Source organism: Corticium candelabrum, chromosome 19 (genome assembly GCF_963422355.1).
Source record: "Corticium candelabrum chromosome 19, ooCorCand1.1, whole genome shotgun sequence".
Taxonomy (NCBI): domain Eukaryota; kingdom Metazoa; phylum Porifera; class Homoscleromorpha; order Homosclerophorida; family Plakinidae; genus Corticium; species Corticium candelabrum.
In genome coordinates, this window is record NC_085103.1 from 3251743 (window position 1) to 3274718 (window position 22976).

Below are 22976 nucleotides of genomic sequence, written 5' to 3' on the forward strand. Positions count from 1 at the left end.
GATTTGGCTTCTTCATTTTTGTTTAGACCTTCCAGTTCTTCACAATCAAGAAGGCTCTTGCTTATATTATATTGAAATAGCAACTGATGTAGGTTGATTTGCAAGACAACTGGTGTTGTAAATAGACTAAATGTTGATAAAGAATTTGCATACACTGATTGTATCAACATGTCTAAGAATTCATCACGTGACAGCCGACTTATTATTTTTCTTGCAATTGACGTATTCTTTTTGGACGTAGAGGCGTCGACGAGACGCACGATCAATCAAGACATTGTTACTTGTGTGTGTGGCTAACTATTAGACTAACAGTTTTAGACTTAGTTAACTAGTCTAAAAGTTCGACATTTTAGTACAGACTGGTGTGGTCATGGGATTAATATTGGAGCATTCTGCTATATTTCTAACTGTAGCTCTAGCTAGACGAGCAATCTGCCTAGAGACGTACTCGGATCTTCAAACTCTAGAGATCAAACGAAGCGGCTATACTTAGACTTGTGTCATTACTGAAATCAGTGGACAACCATCATACTTAGACTACTTACTGCCCAGGCGTGTAACACATTTGTCTTGACAATGACGGAAGACGTACGTCACCCACATTTATGATGTCCAAACCATTTACAAATCGTTAATTAGCATGTGGACTCACAATTTAATTAAGTAGAAATAGAAATTTTGCAAACAAAGGAAGTCTCATGATGTTGACACTTATTACAGGAACGCCTCTGTATAATGAACAGATCAGGGGATTTCCCGCTGCAGCTCACGTGATAAGGGTACCGCCCCAAAGCCACGTGTTCCACACATACCTAGCTAGACTCGAGCCAGTCTCTCCCCGCCTTCGTCATTCCCCGGATTGTCAATCCTTGCAGAGGAGAGACTGGTTTCAGACCGTCTTCTTCCGGTGCAATTAACTTTGAAGAGGTCATACCTTCTAACAGACAGGGTTACATAAACGGATCCCGGGATCCGTTTAGTGGTCGCTGCTTGTATCATAATATCGTGATTTGTTAGTAAGTGGTATCCAATTCTTCTGCTGTGTAAATACGTATGCTGTGCCTATTGCTAGTCCATACAGTATCTAGTCTACTGCAAAACAACAGGTCTTCAAGGAAGCGAGGCGTCAAAACATTCCGTTCTTTACTAGGTAGCTAACGACCACGCATGCTAGTTGTTCGTTCAGTCGAGCAGCCTAGAAATCTCTCCACTCTAGTGTACAGTGTTCAGTCGGTGATCATTCCCTGTGTAGGGTGCAATTGACCATGCAGATCAAAGAGCAGTCCGTTGGTGTCACTACAGCTTTACTTCACGAATGGTAATTATTATTCTAGACGCACTGATCGAATCCGTCACTAGGCATTGTGATCTCAAACGTACAACTTACGCAGGTTTGAAAATCATTATGAGATCGGCACCCAGTCTGAAGTTTCGTTGACAAACGACGTCCGGGCAGAAGTAAGTATACTATTGCAGTCACACCAGAAACCTCCTCTACTCGAAGCTGACGTTGGAAAGGTGGTCAGAGATGTCTTTGGGCGGAGAGTACAAAGAAAGAAGACAAAGCACCAAGGAAACAGTGTCTACAAATATTTCGGCCTGAAAAGGAAGCGTGTGAACGACGACATAGCACACGACTCTTCTAGGAGACCGTGTTCTTCTGGCCTTCCTAGCACAAACATAAATGTAGTCGACTCTTTGGAGAAAATACAGCAGCAAACGGACGAGCTGGAAAGTGAGAGGCAACAGCGACTGAACCTGGAGAGACAACTTCGTGAATTAGCTATAATTAATAACCTAGAGCTAGAGACGTCTATATTATTTCTATAAACTTCCTACATGTACAGGCTGTCAGAGCTACGAAACATATCTGCTCTTTCACGATTTCTCAACGACTGAGGCATCCGGCTCGAGACCTACGGGAAACAAAATAGGCAATTAGCTACAACTACCTAGATAATCTGCATGTCATTATGTGACCATGAAACCGTATCTACATGACGTAAAATTCCTGAGGACGGTCTGAAACTAGTCTCTCCGCGGCGAGGATTGACAATCCGGGGAATGACGAAGGCGGGGAGAGACTGGCTCGAGTCTAATACCTAGCCTCTAGGCACGAGATTTCCTCGTGACAAAAGAGTGTGCAAGTTTGCTGTATAAAGTCATCTTGTGCTGAAATGGACAATTCAGTAAGATCCCTGGTAATCTCTAAATTGTAATCTTCTTCAACCAATCAAGCGTTCTTTGTCTAGTACTATTAGTTGTTTACTGAGCTCAACCTCACAGCTCTCATCAAATGTATACGTAAAACTTACTAGATGCATGATTCCAATAATAGAGAGACGAATATAGAAATCGATTGCGTAGTTCTTTCTTCCTGTTTTGTCTCCAGGATGTCTCTGCGCGCAGTAGAGATTACTGGTCTCTCAGCTATCCACGACTCGGCTACGACCGTCGTTCTAAAGCTACACTTTTCTCCTCATTTTCAACCTAACCAAGATGATGTAATTCTGCTCTTGCCTGTCGATTGGTCAGAACTAGATCAAGCAAGACACATCCTCTATCCCAATGGCAATGCGACAGTCAACTTCTCTACTGGTGAAGTGGCAACAAACGATTCAGATTTCAATTTCCAATTTGTTTACTTCCAAGATGACGCTGCAGTAGGACGTAGCCGCTCATTTTGCCTCAGGAAGTCTCATGACGCAATACATAGAATGACGTTTCTTGGTACAAACGCCACAGTGGTTACGTCACGTGATGCCTCTCTTACGCAAACACCGCAAGAAGACATGGATACAGTGCAAACAGTAGTGAAGACACAAGAAACGGACGCACAGTCGCGTCGTTCAACCAAGTTTGATCAACATCAAGAAGTGACGTCATCAACCCCCGTCTTCCCTTCCCAACTCGATGACCACCAGGCGGTAGGAAGCAATTCCACCTGCTCCGGAACAGACAGCTTTGTTTGTGTTGCATTGCCTGCAGAACAAGAGCTGGTCGGCTATGAAAAAGGGAGGCAAGCTCAGTTTACTACGTCTCTGAGAGATCGCAACCGAATTTCAGAATTGTACGAACGAGAGAAAGCCATCCGTGTAAGACAAGAAGGCAAAAACGCGAAACTGCAAAGCGAATACGATAGAGCTCTAGCAGAGAACAGTCAACTGAGAAAAGAGTTAGAACACGTGGAATCAGAAGTAGAGGAGACGTTACTCAGACTAAGATCATCCAAGCAGCAGACGGGGATTCCCCAACTCGAACAGGCCACCTGCATCACACCGCCAGTAAACAAAACGTCACTTGGTTCCCAGAGCTTGGAGAGGAGTGACGAAGCAAATTGCAGTACCGGTGATGAAAGTACGGATCAACTACGCACCAAAGGGTCGAATCAGATTTCTTCGTGTAATGATGTTTTCACTTGTCCTGTCTGTCTGAAGACGTTCGGCGAGCGAGACGGTACTGCACGCTTCCAGCTCCACGTCCACGGACATTTCTCAGAAGAAGACTATCTATTCCATTGAACAAAGCAGGCGACATATTTTTGGTCAGTTAATTGCACGCATAGCGCCAAGCATTCGGTCTAAGTCTAGAAACTAAAGTCAATCTAAAGGGTGTAAGACTATGCATCATAGTGTGATCGGCATGTTGATTGTTTGAGTGCGTACGTCTAAAGTTAGCGTGTCTGTGTTTTTCAACTTTTGGAATACGCATTAATTTATTAACTTTTATATGCAATGAAACCGATAAGACTATAGAACGCTAAATCTCCCTTAATTAACTAGCTATACTTTGACCCACTCCAATGTGTATGACATACTACAGTCCATGGACTTTATTTTGTAAAAATAATCAATAATTATTCTCCCGCCTGTTTATATAGTCCGCCATATTTGAAAGGCATGAAATCTAAACAAATGCTGTCGCCAAGCAGTACGGGCAAAGCGCAAAGGCGTCATACAAACATGTGCATGGTTCCGTCTCATTCACATGTCTATAAAGCTTTCAGGTTTGCGCTATGTCAAACGCGCTTCCTCCGCCTAACTAAGCAAAAAGCGCAACATAGAAACCAGTGACACACTAGCTCACGCCCACCTTTTTTAAATTTTGTTTGTCTGATGTCTCACACACTTGATGATGTATCGTGTTCTCACGCCTACTCGGAATATATTGAATCTACAAGCATGACAAATTTGCCATTTTTTTATACAACACCTCATTAATTCATCGTAATTTGAAACCTAGGTATATATATATATATATATATATATATATATATATATATTGTCAAACTCCAGTACACACAATAGTTGATCGTAGATTTCAGAACGAAGTGTGAAAAAGCAGCCCCGCCCATATTTCATATTCATAGCCCCACGCCTAGCTAAAAAAATCTAATTCATAAACATAGTTTCTATACACAGAATTGCTATATATCGGTTCCTATTAAAATACTAACCAAACAACATGTCTGTAAAGAAATTTATTTAGCATGAGAGATCGAGCGCTAAATTTAAAATTTTGGTGAATTCACCAGCAAACGATGCCTGTCTAGACGATGCTTACGCTGTACTCGTGTGATGTTTGTTCATAGTTAGTGTAATACACAGGGTAGTGCATAATGATGGTTTTCTACTAGACATTCTACTAGTACTAGCCACTCCTACCGTAGCATTGCTAACCCTCTATCTGCAATTGCTCTAGCCTACAAAAGTCCCATTGTAAACTAAGTCATTTTACTATTCAGAGAATCCTCGAGCATTTCTTGCGCCTGCGAGAACCCGGGTTACCCAGGACTCAACGACAGACCCGGGACGATCCAGGGACTTAATTAAGGCTCTGTGGCGAATAGATGACTAGCTACTTGATTATTACTGTAGTAATTAGTAAACAGCCCTTGTGTAACTGCTCCAAATATTTCCAGCAAGATAACCATGTCTAGCTCTAACCAGTAGTCAGACTATCTTGAACTCTTTGGTTAACTAGAGTCAATTTAATTAGTGAATAAATGTGTACAGTCAGGCAGGCCTCTGTGTATATAGCTGCATTGTAACAGCAAAGAAGCGAGAAACATTGATCTCCCCACGTAAGTCATTCTCTACAGATTGACAAGTCCCAGGAGTCACTACGCAAACGACGTAAAACACACACCTGAACGCCTCCTCCTTGATCCCTCCTGTCAGAAACAGCTAAAGATGCTGTACAGAATGAAGGAGACACCACAACGAGAACTACAAAACATACGTCATAGATATCTATGGTAAGTTGTAACAGTAGGTGTGTGGTTACGTAATAAGCGTGGGACAAAACCCCAGATCGAATGACGTATTGCCTAATATAACATCGAGACTTTGTCCAGTTAACTGCAGTTAGTTGCAGTTTGTTGCAAGTCGTGAGATCATGTCTACGCGCAAGTATACAGTCGAATTTCTGGGGATTCCTTCTATTCATGCTCTAGGCAAAGACCTGACTGTCACCGTGAAGTACAGTAACAGCTTTCGGACGCAGCCTGGTGATGAAGTCGTACTAATTCCAGTAGGATGGAAAAGCTTGAGTGAGGGGAGATCTACATTGCAACCAAGAAATAGTACGAGTTTCGTCATCCCTACGGCCGAGCTATCGTGCGATGACCCTGAAACAACCTTTCACCTTCTCTACGTGCAAAATGGAGTCGTGTTCGGTGCGAGCAATCAATTTTTAGTGGGAATTCCATGTGATGAGGATTCTCTACCATGCGAATCTATCGATTCCTACACAATTCTGGTGCATTCTGGCCGAGATCAGGGAGCAGAGGAACTCCCAAAAAAGCATCGTCGTGGCAACATTCACGCGGCAGGGTCAGAGTACATCGAGGCTTCGAGCAAGGGTGATGAGGACATTTGTAAATCTGCTAAAACACGCAGACGAGGTGGCAGTGTCAGCAGTATTAATGCTAGTAAATTTTTTCACCGATCAGTCAGCAACATCAGCACAGATGATGAAAGCTTTGTCGTCACAGACATGCCACCGAGTCTCTCAGACACCCAATCGGGAGAAAATCAGCTTCAAGTGATGGTGACTCAAGTCATGAGGGAAAAAGACGAATTTTCTAGATTGTTTCGACGGGAAAGGAACATCGCAGAGCAACAAGAAAAGAAAAATGCGGATCTAAGGCGTGCACATGATGCCCTGGCAGAGGAGAACTTGGAACTGGCAAGGAAATTGCAGGAGAAAGACTGCAAACTTTTGTCTCTCAAGAAAAGTTACATTGAAAAGAACCAGAAATTGAGTCACACGAGTGATGACTGTGTTGATCAGTCTCCATGGCTTCAAACTAGAGAGGTTGCTGATGAATTGATCAGTAAGGAGACAGTAAAGCGACCACCGCCATGTTTACCTCCTTCTTTCATTGTACCTCAGCCATGGATTGAAATAGATCAACCTGCCGCTGCAGTTGATAGACAACGTTCAAAAGCACACATTGTGAGCAGACGTAGTGAGCCAGTGGCTACAAGTGACCTAAATGATTATGAACAATATCAGTGTCCCATGTGTCCACTGACATTTGAAGAAGTTAATTCAGCTACATTTCAACAACATGTGCACAGCCATTTCAATGATTGAGAGTCTATACGCATACTGAAATCCAACTCGCACAAGAACAATATCTCCATCTTTCGATACAGCTTGAATTGAACTAGAGACTTGCATGATTTTGAAGAACAGAAACAGACTTATTTCTCCTATTTATTGACCTATTTATTAGATACTGACAAGTTTATGTGTTTGAAGAAATGGCAACTTCTAATATAAAAATTTGTTGGACATTTACTGTGACCAAAGTAGCACTGTCTGTTGTACTAGCTGTTTGCATTTTCTGTCTAATCTGTATGACCAGTCAGCATCATGCAGGAAGTCACTTTCAAATAATTTTGATAATTGGCTGGTCAATCACTTAATAATTGACTAGCTCTTATCTGTAGTCTCACCTATCAGATCATCTTCCTACTGTAAATTAATAATCAACAGTCTAGACTAAGCTACTGCCTCAAATGTCAAGGTTGACTGACCAACAGTCAAATACCTGAAACTGGATGGGAATGACTGTAGTTGAACTGATAGACGTTTTACTTCAATTGTGAATGTCAGATTGCTGTCACTTTTTTGTGTGTCAACTTCCACTATAGCATTATATCTAGTAGAGCACACAATCGAGGTGATGGTCTTGAGATGGTATTGATGTAAATTTATGACTATCTGTAGACTGAGATATGGTTGCCTCCATGTAAAAAATTGACACAAAATGAACAAATCTGCTTGCCTGGGTTCAAATTAATTATGGCAAAAACTTGTCACCAATACGAGCAATATGTATCCTTGCTAATATATTCACCGTACATTTCAGCTCTTACAGTAACACTTTTGACAAAAATCTTGTCTAATGTGTTTCAGATACATTCATTAGAACGTACTCAATCATAAACAGCATTCCTACCAGCCAGTTGTGCATTTAATTCTTTTTGTTTGTAGAGACTTTTATTTCTTCTTTTCATTCCTTGCAACAAATCTAGAAAACCGGCTCTCAATAAGATTCTAGTATTGACACTTTGATGTACACTGTTTCCATAAATCTTCATACTCAATTTTGTAAAAAGCACTCTGTAAGTCAAAATAATAAATGTCCTCTCTACTTGACCAATTCATCATATTTCTGTCAATTTTTGCCTACAAGACTCACCTAGAATCGAATGCTCTCTCCCTGCCATCTTGATCTTAAGTGCATACAGCGCAGAGCCGATTGAGTTTCCGGGAATGAAGAAGTCGCGGCGAGATCGACTGGTCCACGAGTCTAAATTATGCCTATCTGCACTGTCTAAGCGTTATAAAATAACTTGATTTAGAGAAAGCCATCCGTGTAAGAATGGAAGGCTAAAACGCAAAACTGCAAAGCGTATACGATCGAGCTCTAGCAGAGAACAGTCAACTGAAAAAATGTTAGAACACGTGGAATCAGAAGTGGAGGAGACGTTACTCAGACTAAGATCATCCAAGCAGCAGACGGGGATTCCCCACTCTGACAGGCCCCTTCTATCACACCGCCAGAAAAGAAAAGTCACTTGGTTCTCAGAGTTTGTAGAGGAGTGACGAAGCAAATTGCGGTACCGGTGATGAAAGTGCAGATACGAATAAACTACGGATCGCAGACAACAAAGGGTCGAATCAGATTTCTTCATCTAATGATGTTTTCACTTCTCCTGTCTGTCTGAAGACGTTCGACGAGCGAGACGACACTGCACGCTTCCAGCTCCACGTCCACGGACATTTCTCAGAAGAAGACCATCTATTCCATTGAACAAAGCAAGCGCCATATTTTTGGTCAGTTGATTGCATGCATAGCGCCAAGCATTCGGTCTAAGTATATAAACTTAAGCCAATTTAAAGGGTGTAAGACCATGCATCATAGTATGATTGGCATGTTAGTTGTTTGAGTGCTGACGTCTAAAGTTAGCATGCCTGTGTATTTTCAACTGCTGGAAATCGCATTAATTTTATTAACTTTTTAGATGCAATGGAACCGATAAGACTATAGAACGCTAAATTACCCTTAATCAACTAGGTACTCCAACTCACTCCAATGTGTATGACATACTACAACCCATTGACTTGATTTAGTAAACCAACCATTGATCAATAATATTTCTCCAGCCTGTGTAGATAGTTCGCCATATTTTATAGGTATGAACTCTAAACAAATGCTGTCGCCAAGCAGTACGGCTAAAACACAAAGACATAATGAAAACATGTGCATGGCTTCGTCTCGTTCTCATGTCTATAGCTTCCAGGTTTTCACGATGTCAAAAACACTTCTTCAACCTATGCGAAGAGCGCAACATAGAATTTAGTAACCCAGTGATTCACTAGCTCACGCCCAACTTTTTAAATTTTGTTTGTCTGCTTTATCACACATTTGATGTATCGTGTTCTCATGCCTACTCGGAATATACTAAATCCACAAGCAAGAAAAAATTGCCTGATTGCCATTTTTGTATAACGCCTCATTAATTCATCGTAATTTGAAACCTAAAGGTATGTGTATATACCAGTACGCACTGTAGTTGATCTTAAGTTTTATAAGGGAGTGTGAAAAGCAGCCCCTCTCACATTTCATATTCATATTGAGATGTTTATACATGTATATATGGTGACGTTTAGACCGGAACGTTTTTAGCTATCCAATTTACAAGAGATTACAAACACCGCGCGTCGTCACCAGTTCCGCCCAAGCGTCGTGCCGTCATATAATGTGAGTTGAAGAGAGAGATGGTGTCAGCTGAAAAAGTATTCATTTATACTAGTTACTCGTATTTTTGCATGCGTGAATTTAGTACGTACGAGCACTTTTACTAGTTGAAGCACTAACAGACGTACAGAGTAGATATTAAACAAGTGGTGTGCAGTCATCTAGCGTAAATTGTCGGATACTCCATGCACTTCTGGTGTCTTAGATAAGCATATTTTAGATTTGATGTATACTGTATTAGAAAGAGTAGTGGTGTGTACTACTAACCGTTCAGCGACCACGTTCACTTTTCGACTCAAGGTGGACCGTCCGCAGTGAGAATTTCTTATAATAATCAACATCTACCCGGGAGCCTCTCGGCTGGAACTCGTCCAATCGACCATAACGTGCAGCCATCCTCGTCCCCAATTGTATTTGATCTATTGTCTACTCAACCAGAGTGCAAAAGAACAACCCACACACTAATCACCCTATCATGTGCCAGTGGTGACACATCTGCCTGGGGAGGCCATGACCCTTCAATATTAGTAAGTGTGACCTTTAAAATTTAGACAATAGAAAACGTCTCATATAAGTTAAAACCACAGCAGCTTGTCTCTCCAAATTTGGAGGTACAGCGACGCTCGTGATCATCCTGTGCTAATTACTAATCATGTAAATTACAAGTGCACATATATACATACAATATGAACACTCGTATATAGTTTCTAGCTAGTTGCTACGAATACAAAACGACTGTAACGATAGCGTAGCAACTGGGTCAGGTCTCAGCTGTTTGGCAGAGAAGAGTGACCGTAACTGCACGGGAATGACCGAGATTAGATCGGAGATTCCAATACCTTTGTCTCCCACATCATAACCATAACCATACCACACACCGTTCCAATTTCAAACATGCACTATGAAATACCATATTTGGAGACATTTGCTAAACTAATGACGTATACAGATTTAAAGGAATTCAAACGGTCGAGGCTATGTTCACCATATATGAACAAATTCGAGATAGTGACGTCATTCACAGTTACACATTTAGAAGGTCATCCGTCTTACAACCGTCAGTTGTGATTCAGTACCAGACCAAGACAGACGATCACAGTACGATAGATTCGGACAAAACCATGTCTATAGTTCCAGTTTACGTGTCGATGATGATGGCCACCTGTTTGTGGTTCTCCATTTCCTCGAGCACAGCCAACGTCGGTAGCACGGCATGCCCGCAACCTGAGAAAGGAGAAATGGTATAATCACTGCATCGTATTCTAGGATTTCATTAGTGTTATTGATTTTATTCTAGGGTCCTCCCGGCCACTCTGGGAAACCTGGAGTGAGGGTAAGTGTGAGTATTATTGATCGGTAATGGACAGATCTGATGGCATGAAGTTTAGTAACATATAATTTTTATTATATTTTTGCACAATAAGTTCCTACCCTTGAATACAACACAGCAGTCATTGGCAGCTGTATGCATGCACGTCGTGCGACAAACGGAGTGTCTTGTACATGCAACAAAAAGGGGAAGAACATGCGACGCGAGCCTAATAAGTATGTACAAGGTACCGCTTGTCAGTAAGCTAGAGCGCTCCATATTTCCGAAGTAGCTGCTCGATGTCATATGTTCGACATCTTCCACTTTATATGTATTTCTCTTTAAGTGATCTCGCACAGGTCGACTTTCTGACTAAACTCATTAGGCCATGCTGCGCGTGATCTACTCCGCTCCCACACGTTTTTATCACGCTACACGCTTGCTATTCTGACACACCAGTTCTGAGGCAATGATAAACTCTTGCCACATTCTTTATCTTCAAGCAATTTGTTAACTGGTAGTCGTCTCTTGTTTTTAGAAGAAAACGTAATTAAATGTTATGGGATAAAAATAGAATAGAAGCTAGATCAGACGCGCCTATATTTCCGGTAAAATTTGTAAAATACAAGTTACGCGTGGAATGGTTCGTTCAATACAATATTATTGTAACACGTGTGTAATAAGAAGCGGCAAGAATATAGCACAATGTGTCCCATAGGAGTTTGCCGTGTCGTTTGAAGCCACAGTTTGACTTTTGTGTTACCATATAAGGGAATGTGAGTGGAGCTAACTGAATGACTAGGTAGGATCGCTATATATACGCCGGTTGTGTAGAGTCGAGTTAGTGTGATTTTGGAAGTTTTTGGTGAGTAAACACGTAAGGTGTGTGAGTGTGTCATCGACCCAGATCGTCGTCCGAACGTCTGCCCACGTAGTACGGCACGCATTCGCCTATTCGCCTATCCTTGAGAAGACCGTTACACTGGGGGCTCAAGCAAGAAGGAAAAGCGAAAGTAACGTGTGCCGAAAACGTTTCGAGAAGTGGGACGAGGGTCACAAGTAGAAGAATGTTGAAGGTGAGTGGGTAAAGTCATGTACATAGAATGGAGCGATTAATTGAAATGGGAAGGATAATGGTCCTGATTGGCCAAGCGCTGCAAGAATTCGTGGCAGAGCAGCAATCAACTGAGAGAGAAGAGAGACAGCATGCGCGGACCCAGGAGTTTTGAAAAGAGGGTGTTGCAAATTAGGATAGACCACGCCTACTTCAGTCAACACATTTGCATTGTTAGTGGTGCAAATGGCCCAGGCTTCTTACAGCTTAGCTAAAGTAAATGGCAACAACTATGGCAACATATCTCTAGCAATGTGTCGTGTTGTAAACTCCCTAAATCATCAAACTGTCTAACAGAATCGAGCTGCATCATGCATAGACTACTGCTAAATAAATGTTAAGTAAACTACGGTGCAACTGTGTCTCCTTCAAACAAAGACTGTATGAACAATCTCCGTGGATGTTTTTGTACAAACTTTGTCTGCTGGTACGCCGTCTTTGTAATGCATGGCAATAACTGCTAGGTGTGCAAGACGCTCCTCTGCCATGATAGATCTTGCCTAGGTCTTCTGTCTCCTCAGTAGAAAAAATGACCTCTCTGCTTCTGCACTTGTGATAGGCAGTGTACATGATATCAGTAGCAGATGATGAACATTCGGATACAAGCGAGAGTCACAGGCTTCCAAGGCCAGGAGAAGGTTAATTAATAGTTGGGTATGGCCTTCTTGCACTCTTGCTCTCTTTTCCTTGCTTCTTGCATTTCTTAATTGTTATTTGCTTTTCCGTACTGATTGCCACCTTGACACTTCACCTCCTAGAGACTTCGGGAATGGAAGATCGGCTTTCCATTGGGTCACCGTCGGAACGAACCAGAAGGGTAACGCTAGACACAACAATGCTCGGACATTATCTTGCTCACCATTAGATCGTTCGCGCATCCGAAGGAGCAGGAAGTATAGGAGGGCCGGGTATCGCAACGGATTGTTTGTAGTGCTCAATCGGACTCTTACTACTAGTAGGCGTATTGCTTCGGTTTCGCTGTAAGTTCGTTTTTCTTGGAACAGATTCAATGGATCCAATCCTGTCTGCAATTCGCAGAATGTTTTGATACCACATGTCAAAGAGGTTGTTTAGATCCTGCCTTGTGGCCTTCATTCTTTCAGTTACGTATTGAGTGAACAATTCCCTACGCAACAAAGATATCCCGGTCACGAATCTGGAGTTTCGCTGCCAGATGTCTCACTTCGTCAAGAATCTGCCTAGTTATTTCTAATTAAATACTGGAAATGAGCACAATGTGGCTTCAAGACGATGTGCTTTAACTCCGAGGCCAACTAAAGGTGGTTGCACCTACCCTAGATCCGCCACTGGACAGAAAGAAATAGACTTGAAGAACTTACAGTTAGAAGTTGATGCGAGAGAAGCGGATCGTAACCATAAGTTGGAGATTAGAAAAATAGAAAGAAAATCCTCCACATAAGTGGAGATAACCACAGAGGCAGAATTTGGTAGCGGTAAGCGACCAGGCATGTTTCCTAAATTACCGCCTTTTTAGGAAAGTAGTGATGAAATAGATAGATACTTGAGAGGTTTGCAAAGATCAATGGTTGGCTCGACATCGAATGGGCAACAGCTTTAAGTGCGTTACTCACTGGTACGGCTTTAGATGTGTATTCCAGAATTGCGGACGGCGCTGCTTTCAACTTCGTTTTACTGAAGGAAACCTTACTCAAGCGCTAAGTCTTAACGACGAATGGATACCTCAACAAGTTTAGGAGTTGTCGCCCAGAGCTGTATAAAAACCTGGAGCAGATTTTATTACTTGTTTGAATGCATAGCTTGACAAATGGATCTTGTTATCTCATACTGCAGACACATCAAACAGCATTAAGAACCAGTTCATAAGGAAACAATCAACCCATCTCCAAGAGATTTAGCAGCGCATCTTTGTGAGAGAGAGATACACAGTCTTAAGGAGTTGGCTCAGGTAGCGGAGAGATTTTTGGAAGCCCATAACAGCAAGTTCTATCACTCTCCCAACTACACATCAATCAAACATCTCTCTGGCTTCAGGGAAAGCCACCTGTGCTCAACCTAAGAAGGAATTACTAGAGGATCTAAGCTTTCAGTGCTACCTTTGCAAGAAATTCTGCTACAGAGAGTCAGAATGCAAATTTAGAACTAGAAGAGGGTGGCACATATGTGGTGGGAGGGAGGGAGGGAGGGAGGGAGGGAGGGAGGGAGGGAGGGAGGGAGGGAGGGAAGGAGGGAGGGAGGGAGGGAGGGAGGGAGGGAGGGAGGGAGAGAGGGAGGAAGGGAGAGAGGGAGGGAGGGAGGGAGAGAGGGAGGGAGGGAGAGAGGGAGGGAGGGAGAGAGAGAGGGAGAGAGAGTTCCATTTGTCAGTAGCGCCGGAATACCGAAGCGGACTAATCGTTTGGAAATCCCCATAGTTGAAGGAAGGGTAAGTAACACCAAAGTCCAGACGCTACCAGACACTGAAAGAAGTCGAGTGATCATCAAGGAGCAATTTGTAAAAGAAGATCAGTACACGGGAGAATACTGCTTTATCCAGTTGGTCGAAAATACTGTCAGGAGAGTGCCGATAGCCCGTGTTGAAATTGACACTGCCTACTTGTCGGGTACGGTAGAGGCTTAGTGTTTGCAAACCCCAATATGTGATGTAACCAACGGCAACGTCCAGGGGGCAAGAAGAGCAGAAGATCTAGATACCAATCAGCATTTGTCTAGAGTGGTGACCAGAACTCAGGCGAGGTTGGGAAGAGACACTGTCCCATTGCGAGTTCCAGAAGCAAGGCAGTCGATTGCAATAGACAGGAAGTGTTTGATGCAATTGCAAAGGGGTGACGACACGATCAAGAAGTAAATCAATTTACAGAACCCAAGATCAAGGAGCAACATGTTGTGACGTATGAAGTAAAAGATGACATTCTTTAGCGATCATACGCTCACCCTAGAGTCAATGGTGGAGTGCCAGTAAAACAAGTGGTCGTACATAGACCGCTTAGTCGCAAAGTTATGGAATTGGCTCGTGATTCTGACTTGAGTGGTCATTTGGGTTAGAAGAAGACTGCTGACTAGGTTTTAAGCAACTTTTATTGGCCTGGAGTGAGAAAGACGTCACAATTTTGCAAGTCGTACAAAGTTTTTCAGCGTACGGACAAGAAAGAAGATTGTGCCAGGGTGCCGTGGCAGAGTACTCATTTGATAGATGTTCCTTTCAAGAAAGTGGCAGTAGACTTAGTGAGACCGATCTTCCTTCCTAGTAATGCTGGACACCGATACATCTTGACGTATTTCGACAATTGTACCAAATATCCAGAAGCCATCCCACTCTAGAATATTAGTACCGAGTCGATGACTGAAGCTCTTGTTGGCATCTATAACCGAGTGGGAGTGCCAGAAGGAGTGCTAAGTGATATATGCACCCAATTTATTTCTGATTGCATAAAATAAGTCTCTAGATAATTGACTATACGCTAACTCACCGTCACACCATACCACCCCCTGTGCAAAGGTCTGGTGGAGAAGTTTAATGGCATACTGAAGACAATGTTAAGACGCTTGTGTACAGAGAAGCCTAGGCAGTAGAATCGGTACACAGACTCACTCTTATTTGCGTATCGAGAAGCACCTCACAAGTCACAGGGTTTTCGTCCTTTGAACTGATTTATGGACGGACAGTGCGGGGTCTCGTGCGTATTATTCGCCACCTATGGACACGAGAAGGAGATGATGTGGACGTGCGGGAGGAGCTACCAGTACCTTACTGAGCTAAGAAAAAGACTCGAGGACACGTTACGGATAGCTCGCGAGAAGCTACAGAAGGCCCCTTTACACCACAAAGGTATTACGATATGAAAGCTAGACATCGTGAACTGTTGGTGGGTGACAAAGCCCTTGTTCTTCTTCCTACGGACACGAACAAACTATCAATAAAATGGAAGAGGCTCTATGCAGTAAATCGGATTGAATGACAATAGAATTGACGTCGAGGGCAAATCCAAGCTGTATCATATCAATCTTCAGAAGAGATTCCACAAACGGGAGAAGGAAACAGTTTGTTCTTTGGACAAACAGAAGCAAGAACTGGTGTTAAATACCGTTCGTTCCGCCGTCATAGAAGCAACGGAAAGGGTGACGGGAGAAGCAGTGACCAGCGATGATTTGCTTGACTTGTACACTTGCTTGGCTACTGAGTCCTTTGACAACGTAAATATGGGAGTGAGCTGAGTCCAGATCAGGTGTCGGAGGCAGCTGGACTGTTAAAGGAATTCGATTGCGTGTTTACAGATCTTCCTGGAACAACAAATTTTGTTGAACACCGCATACGGTTGACCGCTGATACACCTGTGTGCTGTAAACCATACATCTTTCCCTATAGTGTACGCAAGTCTTTCAAGAAGATATCCAAAAGATGATAGACATGAACGTTATACGCTTGTCAGAGTCGCCGTACTCATCGCCTATCGTCGTGGTTCGCAAACGTCACGAAAACAACCGCATATGCATTGAATACCGTCGGCTCAACCGTATTACGTTACCCGATTTCGAACCAATGACCTCTATGCCAGCACTAACACAAAAGTTAGGGAAGAGTAAATATTTCTCTAAACTCGACCTGAGCAAGGAGTATTGGCAAATTGCCGTCAAAGAAGACGTCGATGCTACGCCGATGATACGAGCGTTTGAGAATGCCATTCGCAATAATGAATTCTTGTGTTACTCTGGTGCGAGACATGAGGAAGCTTTTCCAGGGGCTGGCCGCAGTTGACATATACGTGGATCATACAGTCGTTCATGCGCCTACGTGGCAGCAACATATGGTCGCTCATCGAGAAACGTTGGACCGGATTGCAAAGTCAGGGTTGGCAGTCCGACCATCGAAGCGTCTAATTGAGGCCGAGTCTCTGGATTTTATCAGTTACCACATCGGCAAGAAGATCATCAAACCCAATAAAGAAAACATACGCAAGTTAAGTGATGCACCGCCACCGACGACGAAGAAAGAGCTCCGATCCTTCATAGGATTGGGAGGCTTCTACCGCGACTTCGTTACAAATTTCAGTGCTATAGCCGTGCCTTTGACAGACCTTACAAAGAAGGGTCAGCCAAACCGAATCGCGTGGAGAGAGGCACAAGAGGCAGCGTACAGAACACTGAAAAACGCATTCACCAGCAAGCCAGTGCTACACCTACCAGACCACTATAAATCCTTTACACTACGAGTTGATGTGTCTGAAGTTGGTATTGGGGCTGTTCTGTCCCAAGAGCATGACAACAGCTTGTTTTCGGTTGGGTATCGGAGCAAAAACCTGACATCCGCTGAAAGAAGGTATTCCACAACCCAAAGGGAATGCCTCGTCGTGATATTGGCGATCAGGATTCTTCACCCTTACTTGTACGTACGTGAGTTTCGGGTTCATAAACGACCGTATCATGCTCTGGAGCTTGTATTTGCAAGAGTTCAACATGAATATCGAAACTATTAAGGGACGAGTAAACAATGAAGCAGACTTTTGAGTCGTTCGATTGACTATGTTGGTAATGGAGATCGATGGAGCAGAAACTCGTGAAGTTTCGACTCGAGAGGGTGTGGTGTAACACGTATCTGACAAAAAGCGGCAAGAATATAGCACAGTGCGTCCCATAGGAGTTTTGCGTGTGAGAAGCCACAGTTTGACAATTGTGTTACCATATAAGGGAATTTGGGTGGGGGCCAACTGAATAACTGGGGTAGGATCGCTATATATATACATCGGTTGTGTAGAGTCGAGTTAGTGTGATTTTGGAAGTTTTTGGTGAGTAAACACGTAAGGAGTGTGAGTGTGTCATCGACCAAGATCGTCGTCCGAAAGTCTGCCCACGTAGCGTGGCACGCATTCACCTATCCTTGTGTAACCGTTACAATTATCATGCATTAATTAATAAATATAAAGGTTAAAATAGTTGTGGATTAACAGTGTACTAGAACATACGACTCCATACTCAACTTGTAGATTTAATTACCAATGTTTATTAGAGCTAATTATTTTGAATTAAAAATTCTTAAAACCACACTTTAATTAATTCCTAATAAATGTTTTAATTTTGAAATTGTTTTGAATTATTTATAATTTGTATTGTTATAATTTTAATTTATTCTCAATTATCCATATATCTAAATGCACAATAACACTAACTCAAGCAATACTGAATAGTAGATAGAGTACTTGAACAAACAAACCAATTATATCTATTAACCAAATTAATTATATTAGTATAAAATATTATTTAAAACGTTGCAACCTTCATTAATAAAGAGTCCAGTTTTATCTGAGTTGTCAATGTAAATTAACATATTTATATATTTCGTCAAGGGTCACAACGGGGTGAAGGGCAGCCCAGGAATTGCAGGAACTAAGGGTACAAAGGTCTGTAAGTGATGCAGTACGTTTACACAATAATACGAAAGTTAAATCCATTTATGTATGTATAAAGGGAGACAAAGGAGAAATCGGAAAATCAGGTTCTCAAGGCAAACAGGTACCAGTAATATAACCACTTATTCTCTCTCATTATTATCTTGTCCAATGATAAAATTGTCGCCCAATGAATACAACTAAATATTAATTAATGATATTGTTACAGGGTCCAGCAGGTGTGGTTGGTCCACCTGGTAAGCAGGGAGTAACCGGTTCACAAGGTCCACCTGGAAATACTGGAATTCAGGTTTACTCTTGTGAACATTACAATCGAATATTGGTAAGAACAGTTTTATCATAGGGTCCACAAGGTCCTCAAGGTTCACAAGGAGTAAAGGGTGAAAAAGGCATAAAAGTATAAATACATACAGCAGATATAGACATTATGTCAAACTCTTGTTGCATGCACGGTCTAATTAATTAATTAACCTGAAAACAAATAAAGATTGCAAAAGTACATTTACATTAATATTTATGGCTTTATTTATTACACTCACTTTCAGTTCTCAGAGACAGTAATTAATTGTTATTAATATGTTTTCTCTTCTTTCTCATAATGTTCGGTTTCCACTGTTGCTAGGGAGCAACTGGTGATACTGGAGCAAGAGGTTTGGAAGGAACAGACGGCACACCGGTATAGCACAACTTTATGACAAATTCATTATTTCCGTCTTTGTTAACAATAAGAACCAACACTATAACAATCTAACTAAAAGTATAAAGTGGGACTGTTACATGTAACAGGATCCTCCGGGTCATCCTGGCGTCCAAGGTCCTCCTGGACAAAGAGGCCACAAAGTCGGTAGTCATAACTATTATTACGACCGATAAGATAAAGACTTGTATTATCTGATAGGGAGAACGAGGATTTTCTGGCTTTAAAGGAGAACAAGGACCTCAGGGTATTGCCGGTCCAGAGGTAAATTTTAGTCTTAATTAACTAATTTTACTAAATAAGTGATTCTAACTAAACGAGTCTGCAGATGACTGATGCTACTCTTCAACGATATTTTAAGCCCGTTAAAACTTTGCAAAATGAGGTATGTAAACACAAACTATAAAAAATCTGTAGTGCGCGTTGCGAATTGTTCTTATAGGTTGAAAACTTGAGAAACAAATTTGAAACAATCATGCGTTCGGTATATGAATGAAATTTTTTGAAACAGATGAAGTAGTCAAATATTGTTTTAGTTTAATGCATGCTGTATTGAAGAAAAACCTGCTGCTCATCTCTACGGGAATGGCGGCACCAGTACTCTTACAAGCGGTGAGTTTCAAATCGTGACGAGAGCACGTTATTATCTGCAATGAGTTACAATAAATATTTTGTATGAATGCAGGTACTCGTGTTACCTACTGGTCAACTAGTACATCACCTCCAGGTTTTCTTCGAGGAGGAACTGTCTACAATAATGGATACATTACAGTTCCACGTGACGGATTGTATTATGTATATTCTCAATTTTGGTATGACCGACGTAGCGGTCAAAATTACTGCTCATTTATCATCCAGTTGAACGACAGAAAAATTGGAAGAAGTTTTCACTATCAGCAAAACCCTGGTGGTTACGACGAAAGTCAATACACAGGAGTAACGGTTATGCTGACAGCTAACGACCGGCTCTCTGTGAGTGTGGGAAATACGTGTTACTATGAATTTCACAAGGGTGGCGATACGTTTTTCGGAGCATTCTACATTGGTTAACACTTAAATCATTCGGTGAATACCGTACACAGTCGCTGTCTCTCTCTTTATGACATTGTTCGCTCGTATTTCTTTCTGAATTACTGATTGCTGTTAGGTCTAATGTCTCTGCTTGCACATTTATAGTAAAATTAACTTCACACATAATAAAATTATTGGGTACCGGCGGCAACATCTGTACATTAGTCATTATCCCACGGTATACTATATAATATATACTATATACTATATGTTATATACTATATACTATATATACTATATACTATATACTATATACTATATTCTATATACTATAATATTATACTATATAATATATAGTATATACTATATACTATATACTATATACTATATACTATATACTATATACTCTAGTAAACTCAAAACGTATGCATTTAGACTCGATTGTATGGCACATGCACCAACTGTATATTGGCTCAGAAATGTCTATGGACTAGTAGTAGGAAAATATACCGAATCCCGCCATCTTGATTCCATTTCCACAGATCTCTTACCGTTCACCAACTGACTTGTGCATTTACCCTACGTATTCATGCATACATATGACTATCTGCTTGCAACACGATCAGCTAGCACACAATATGTTGCCGTAAACGCGTTGCTGTGCAAAGACAGCTCAAGGACGTACTGTCGTCTTCCATACTGGGGGGAGACTTAAAATCCGCAGCAGAATGAAACGTATTTTTTGGATTAACCAACGAATCCATGCAATTCATTAATAATTATTAGCAAACAAATAGGCAAAAAGGTCATTTGCTTGTATGCATTGCAGGACATTATATTTAGATTGCTTGAAAACCATGCATCGTACGATTTCCACTTGTAAAGAACTCATCTAGGAGTTCATCAATTCTCTCTTCTAACTTGTTCGCAATTGACTGGATCGACCTCTTGTTATACAGAGACGGCCATATTTTCAAAAACTGTCTGTCTATATCTATACTGTAATAAAGAATTCTGTCACCACTGCACTGCGTATGCGCACTCGTGCATGTTCTGGCATTGTATATACTGTACCAACATCAAATCTGGTATATCTACTAACTAGCCTGCATATAGATAAACGTTTACTTGAACAAAACACGAAAAGGTATTATCATATTAAAGAATTAGCAATTAATTAGCGCAGAGAAAGAAAGAGCGTAAGTTGCAATTTAATTAATGTGAGAAGTGAACCTACTGAATTTTCACTAAACTTTTTGGTGACATTGCTCCATGCAGTACTACATGTATAGCCTTGCAGCCTAACGTACGAGTCCATTTTAGCCTAGACATGCAAAGGCACAATCAACAGTGGATGTACACGTATATCCGGTATACGAGGAGTATAGATAATACCGCCCACATCCGTCTAACGGTCGACAGCGCTATTACTGTAACCCGAGCGGATGCGCGCTTCGAGCTCACAACGACAGCGATGCATTGCATGCGCGTCGTCGTATGCACTATCAATTTTTGACGGCCCATAGAGATGGTTAGACACCTATAGTTATATAAACTCATGTAACATGCAGGGGCGGCGGAATTTCTTTGGATTTCAGGTGATGGTGGAAAAGTTCTTAACATGCAGTCGCCATTTTGGTTTAACGAAGTCCCATAACATAGCTTTCAATATTGGCGGAGCGATGCCTCTAATCTCGATACTGAAAAGGCAAAATCTCCATCTGCCCCCGGTTTTGCCTCCTGTGTACGCTAATCCCTAGGAATGCAGGGGGTAATGACGTACAAGCGGAAAACAACGACGATAAAATCCTTACTGCATGAGACTCTTACCATAAATAAGGGAGGAATAGGAGCTGGCTACCGTACGCGAGACTATCCTTTCTTGTTTTAGTGTATGGACTCTCTGACGTCATCCGGGCTGAACTGTAGCGTAACGTCATCATATCACAGGGTCCGGTATACTAGCCTCCCAACCGAGTGTCCGATTTATCGGAGCGCTATGGATCTCAAACGAATTCTGAAGCGCTTGAGATCGATACGAATCTTTTTCAGGAGCGGATTCAGGATTTTCGAATGGTGGGTTTCGTGACGTCACAAAGGTTACGAATCAGCCACGCCTCCAGATATAAATTAGCTATTTAATCATCTATAGCATAGAACGGAAGGATGCGTTAATTAATAAACTTACAGTACCGGACAATTTGAATTGAATTTGCAAGCCTACATGTCTTTCGCTAGACAGGCAAATGTTACCGCTCTTTCCTTTCTATCGAAAAAGCTTCTTTAGATCGACATCTATGGTTTCATGAAATTGTGATGTTGTGACCATCAAATATATTTTCATGAGATGGAGAATAGGTACTTTGAAACATTATCATTGCAAGAAAGTAACGAAGTGGTGGTGTTCGAGCTGAGCCAATAAGTCTCGATTTGATTTCAACTAGCCCTTTCAGCCTTCACGTCCCGGAAGATGTGGGGACGCGGAGCCGTATCCGCCACACCATTTTTCCTGGCTGCAAGCCTGAAAGGCCTCGATTTTACAGAAAGAAGCCTTCGCCACGATTTTTGAATGTCTTGGCAACTTGAAGTCTGAAAGGGTTAGCTTCTTTCAAGCGACGACTTTCTAGGGCAGCCAAACAAAGATGTCAACTGACGATGTAAAGCCGTTTAGTACGTTCTTCCATGTTCTCGCATTGTGTCCTATGTTCGCGTTTAGTAGGCTACAAAAAGAGTAGAAGTACTGTACGACTCACTCGTACTGTCCGACTGCTGGTACGCGGTCGTCGCCGCGTGATGACGTCACTTAAAATTTTGGGGGTTCACGCCCTCTGGATCCGCCAGTGCTTTTTCGTGGTGAGCAACAGTCCTAGCATGCACGCGAACACGCGCATCGCACCGCGGGACTGGATACAAACGCCATACTTCTACTGCTCTGAGTATCATCTCTTTGTACCATTCAGCTGTCTTGTTTGCTATTTTGCTATCAGACTGTATTCCGGACTTACCGGAAACGGACCCTAGTCATTCAATTTACTTATTCCAGGTGTTTGCGGCTGTTGCGCAGGCGATACTCGGTGGAGAGTTGATGTGCATCATTTTGAACGGACGTTTTACTTCCATGTGTTGGTTCCACGCAGACATGGAGGCGTGTACGTTGTCCAGCAGAGCATCCACTCTGCTGTTGATTG

General features: G+C 42.0%; 4 protein-coding genes and 1 long non-coding RNA gene across 5 annotated transcripts; all 5 read left to right on the forward strand.

Moving 5' to 3' along the window:
- The first annotated feature begins 2393 nt into the window (after window positions 1–2393).
- LOC134194584 (uncharacterized) lies at window positions 2394–3744 on the forward strand. Its single transcript, XM_062663526.1, has one exon. The coding sequence runs from the start codon at window positions 2394–2396 to the stop codon at window positions 3519–3521; it is 1128 nt and encodes a 375-aa protein (XP_062519510.1). The 3' UTR covers window positions 3522–3744.
- Window positions 3745–5378: 1634 nt separating this feature from the next.
- On the forward strand, window positions 5379–6803 carry LOC134194798 (uncharacterized). Its single transcript, XM_062663770.1, has one exon. It carries the CDS (start codon window positions 5398–5400, stop codon window positions 6598–6600), a length of 1203 nt encoding a protein of 400 aa, XP_062519754.1. The 5' UTR covers window positions 5379–5397; the 3' UTR covers window positions 6601–6803.
- A 3451-nt stretch (window positions 6804–10254) lies between these two features.
- On the forward strand, window positions 10255–18762 carry LOC134194585 (pulmonary surfactant-associated protein D-like). Its single transcript, XM_062663527.1, has 7 exons — window positions 10255–10518; window positions 10575–10610; window positions 18018–18071; window positions 18139–18183; window positions 18289–18369; window positions 18424–18477; window positions 18703–18762. The coding sequence occupies exons 1-7, from the start codon at window positions 10255–10257 to the stop codon at window positions 18760–18762; spliced, it is 594 nt and encodes a 197-aa protein (XP_062519511.1).
- Window positions 18763–18828: 66 nt separating this feature from the next.
- On the forward strand, window positions 18829–19253 carry LOC134194445 (uncharacterized). Its single transcript, XR_009972210.1, has 4 exons — window positions 18829–18920; window positions 18979–19041; window positions 19106–19162; window positions 19220–19253. It is a non-coding gene; the product is annotated as an uncharacterized LOC134194445 (long non-coding RNA).
- Window positions 19253–19827, forward strand: LOC134194586 (uncharacterized). Its single transcript, XM_062663529.1, has 3 exons — window positions 19253–19261; window positions 19314–19389; window positions 19463–19827. The coding sequence occupies exons 1-3, from the start codon at window positions 19253–19255 to the stop codon at window positions 19825–19827; spliced, it is 450 nt and encodes a 149-aa protein (XP_062519513.1).
- The last annotated feature ends 3149 nt before the right edge of the window (window positions 19828–22976 follow it).

Excerpts from the sequence above, each read along its gene's own strand:
- LOC134194585 (XM_062663527.1), top strand. The coding sequence starts at position 10,255 with ATGTTCACCATATATGAACAAATTCGAGATAGTGACGTCATTCACAGT. Across the intron at positions 10,611-18,017 it reads CTGGGAAACCTGGAGTGAGG|GGTCACAACGGGGTGAAGGG; the intron begins GTAAGTGTGAGT and ends TATTTCGTCAAG. Across the intron at positions 18,184-18,288 it reads CAGGTTCTCAAGGCAAACAG|GGTCCAGCAGGTGTGGTTGG; the intron begins GTACCAGTAATA and ends ATATTGTTACAG.
- LOC134194798 (XM_062663770.1), top strand. The coding sequence starts at position 5,398 with ATGTCTACGCGCAAGTATACAGTCGAATTTCTGGGGATTCCTTCTATT.
- LOC134194584 (XM_062663526.1), top strand. The coding sequence starts at position 2,394 with ATGTCTCTGCGCGCAGTAGAGATTACTGGTCTCTCAGCTATCCACGAC.
- LOC134194586 (XM_062663529.1), top strand. Across the intron at positions 19,390-19,462 it reads CACCAGTACTCTTACAAGCG|GTACTCGTGTTACCTACTGG; the intron begins GTGAGTTTCAAA and ends GTATGAATGCAG.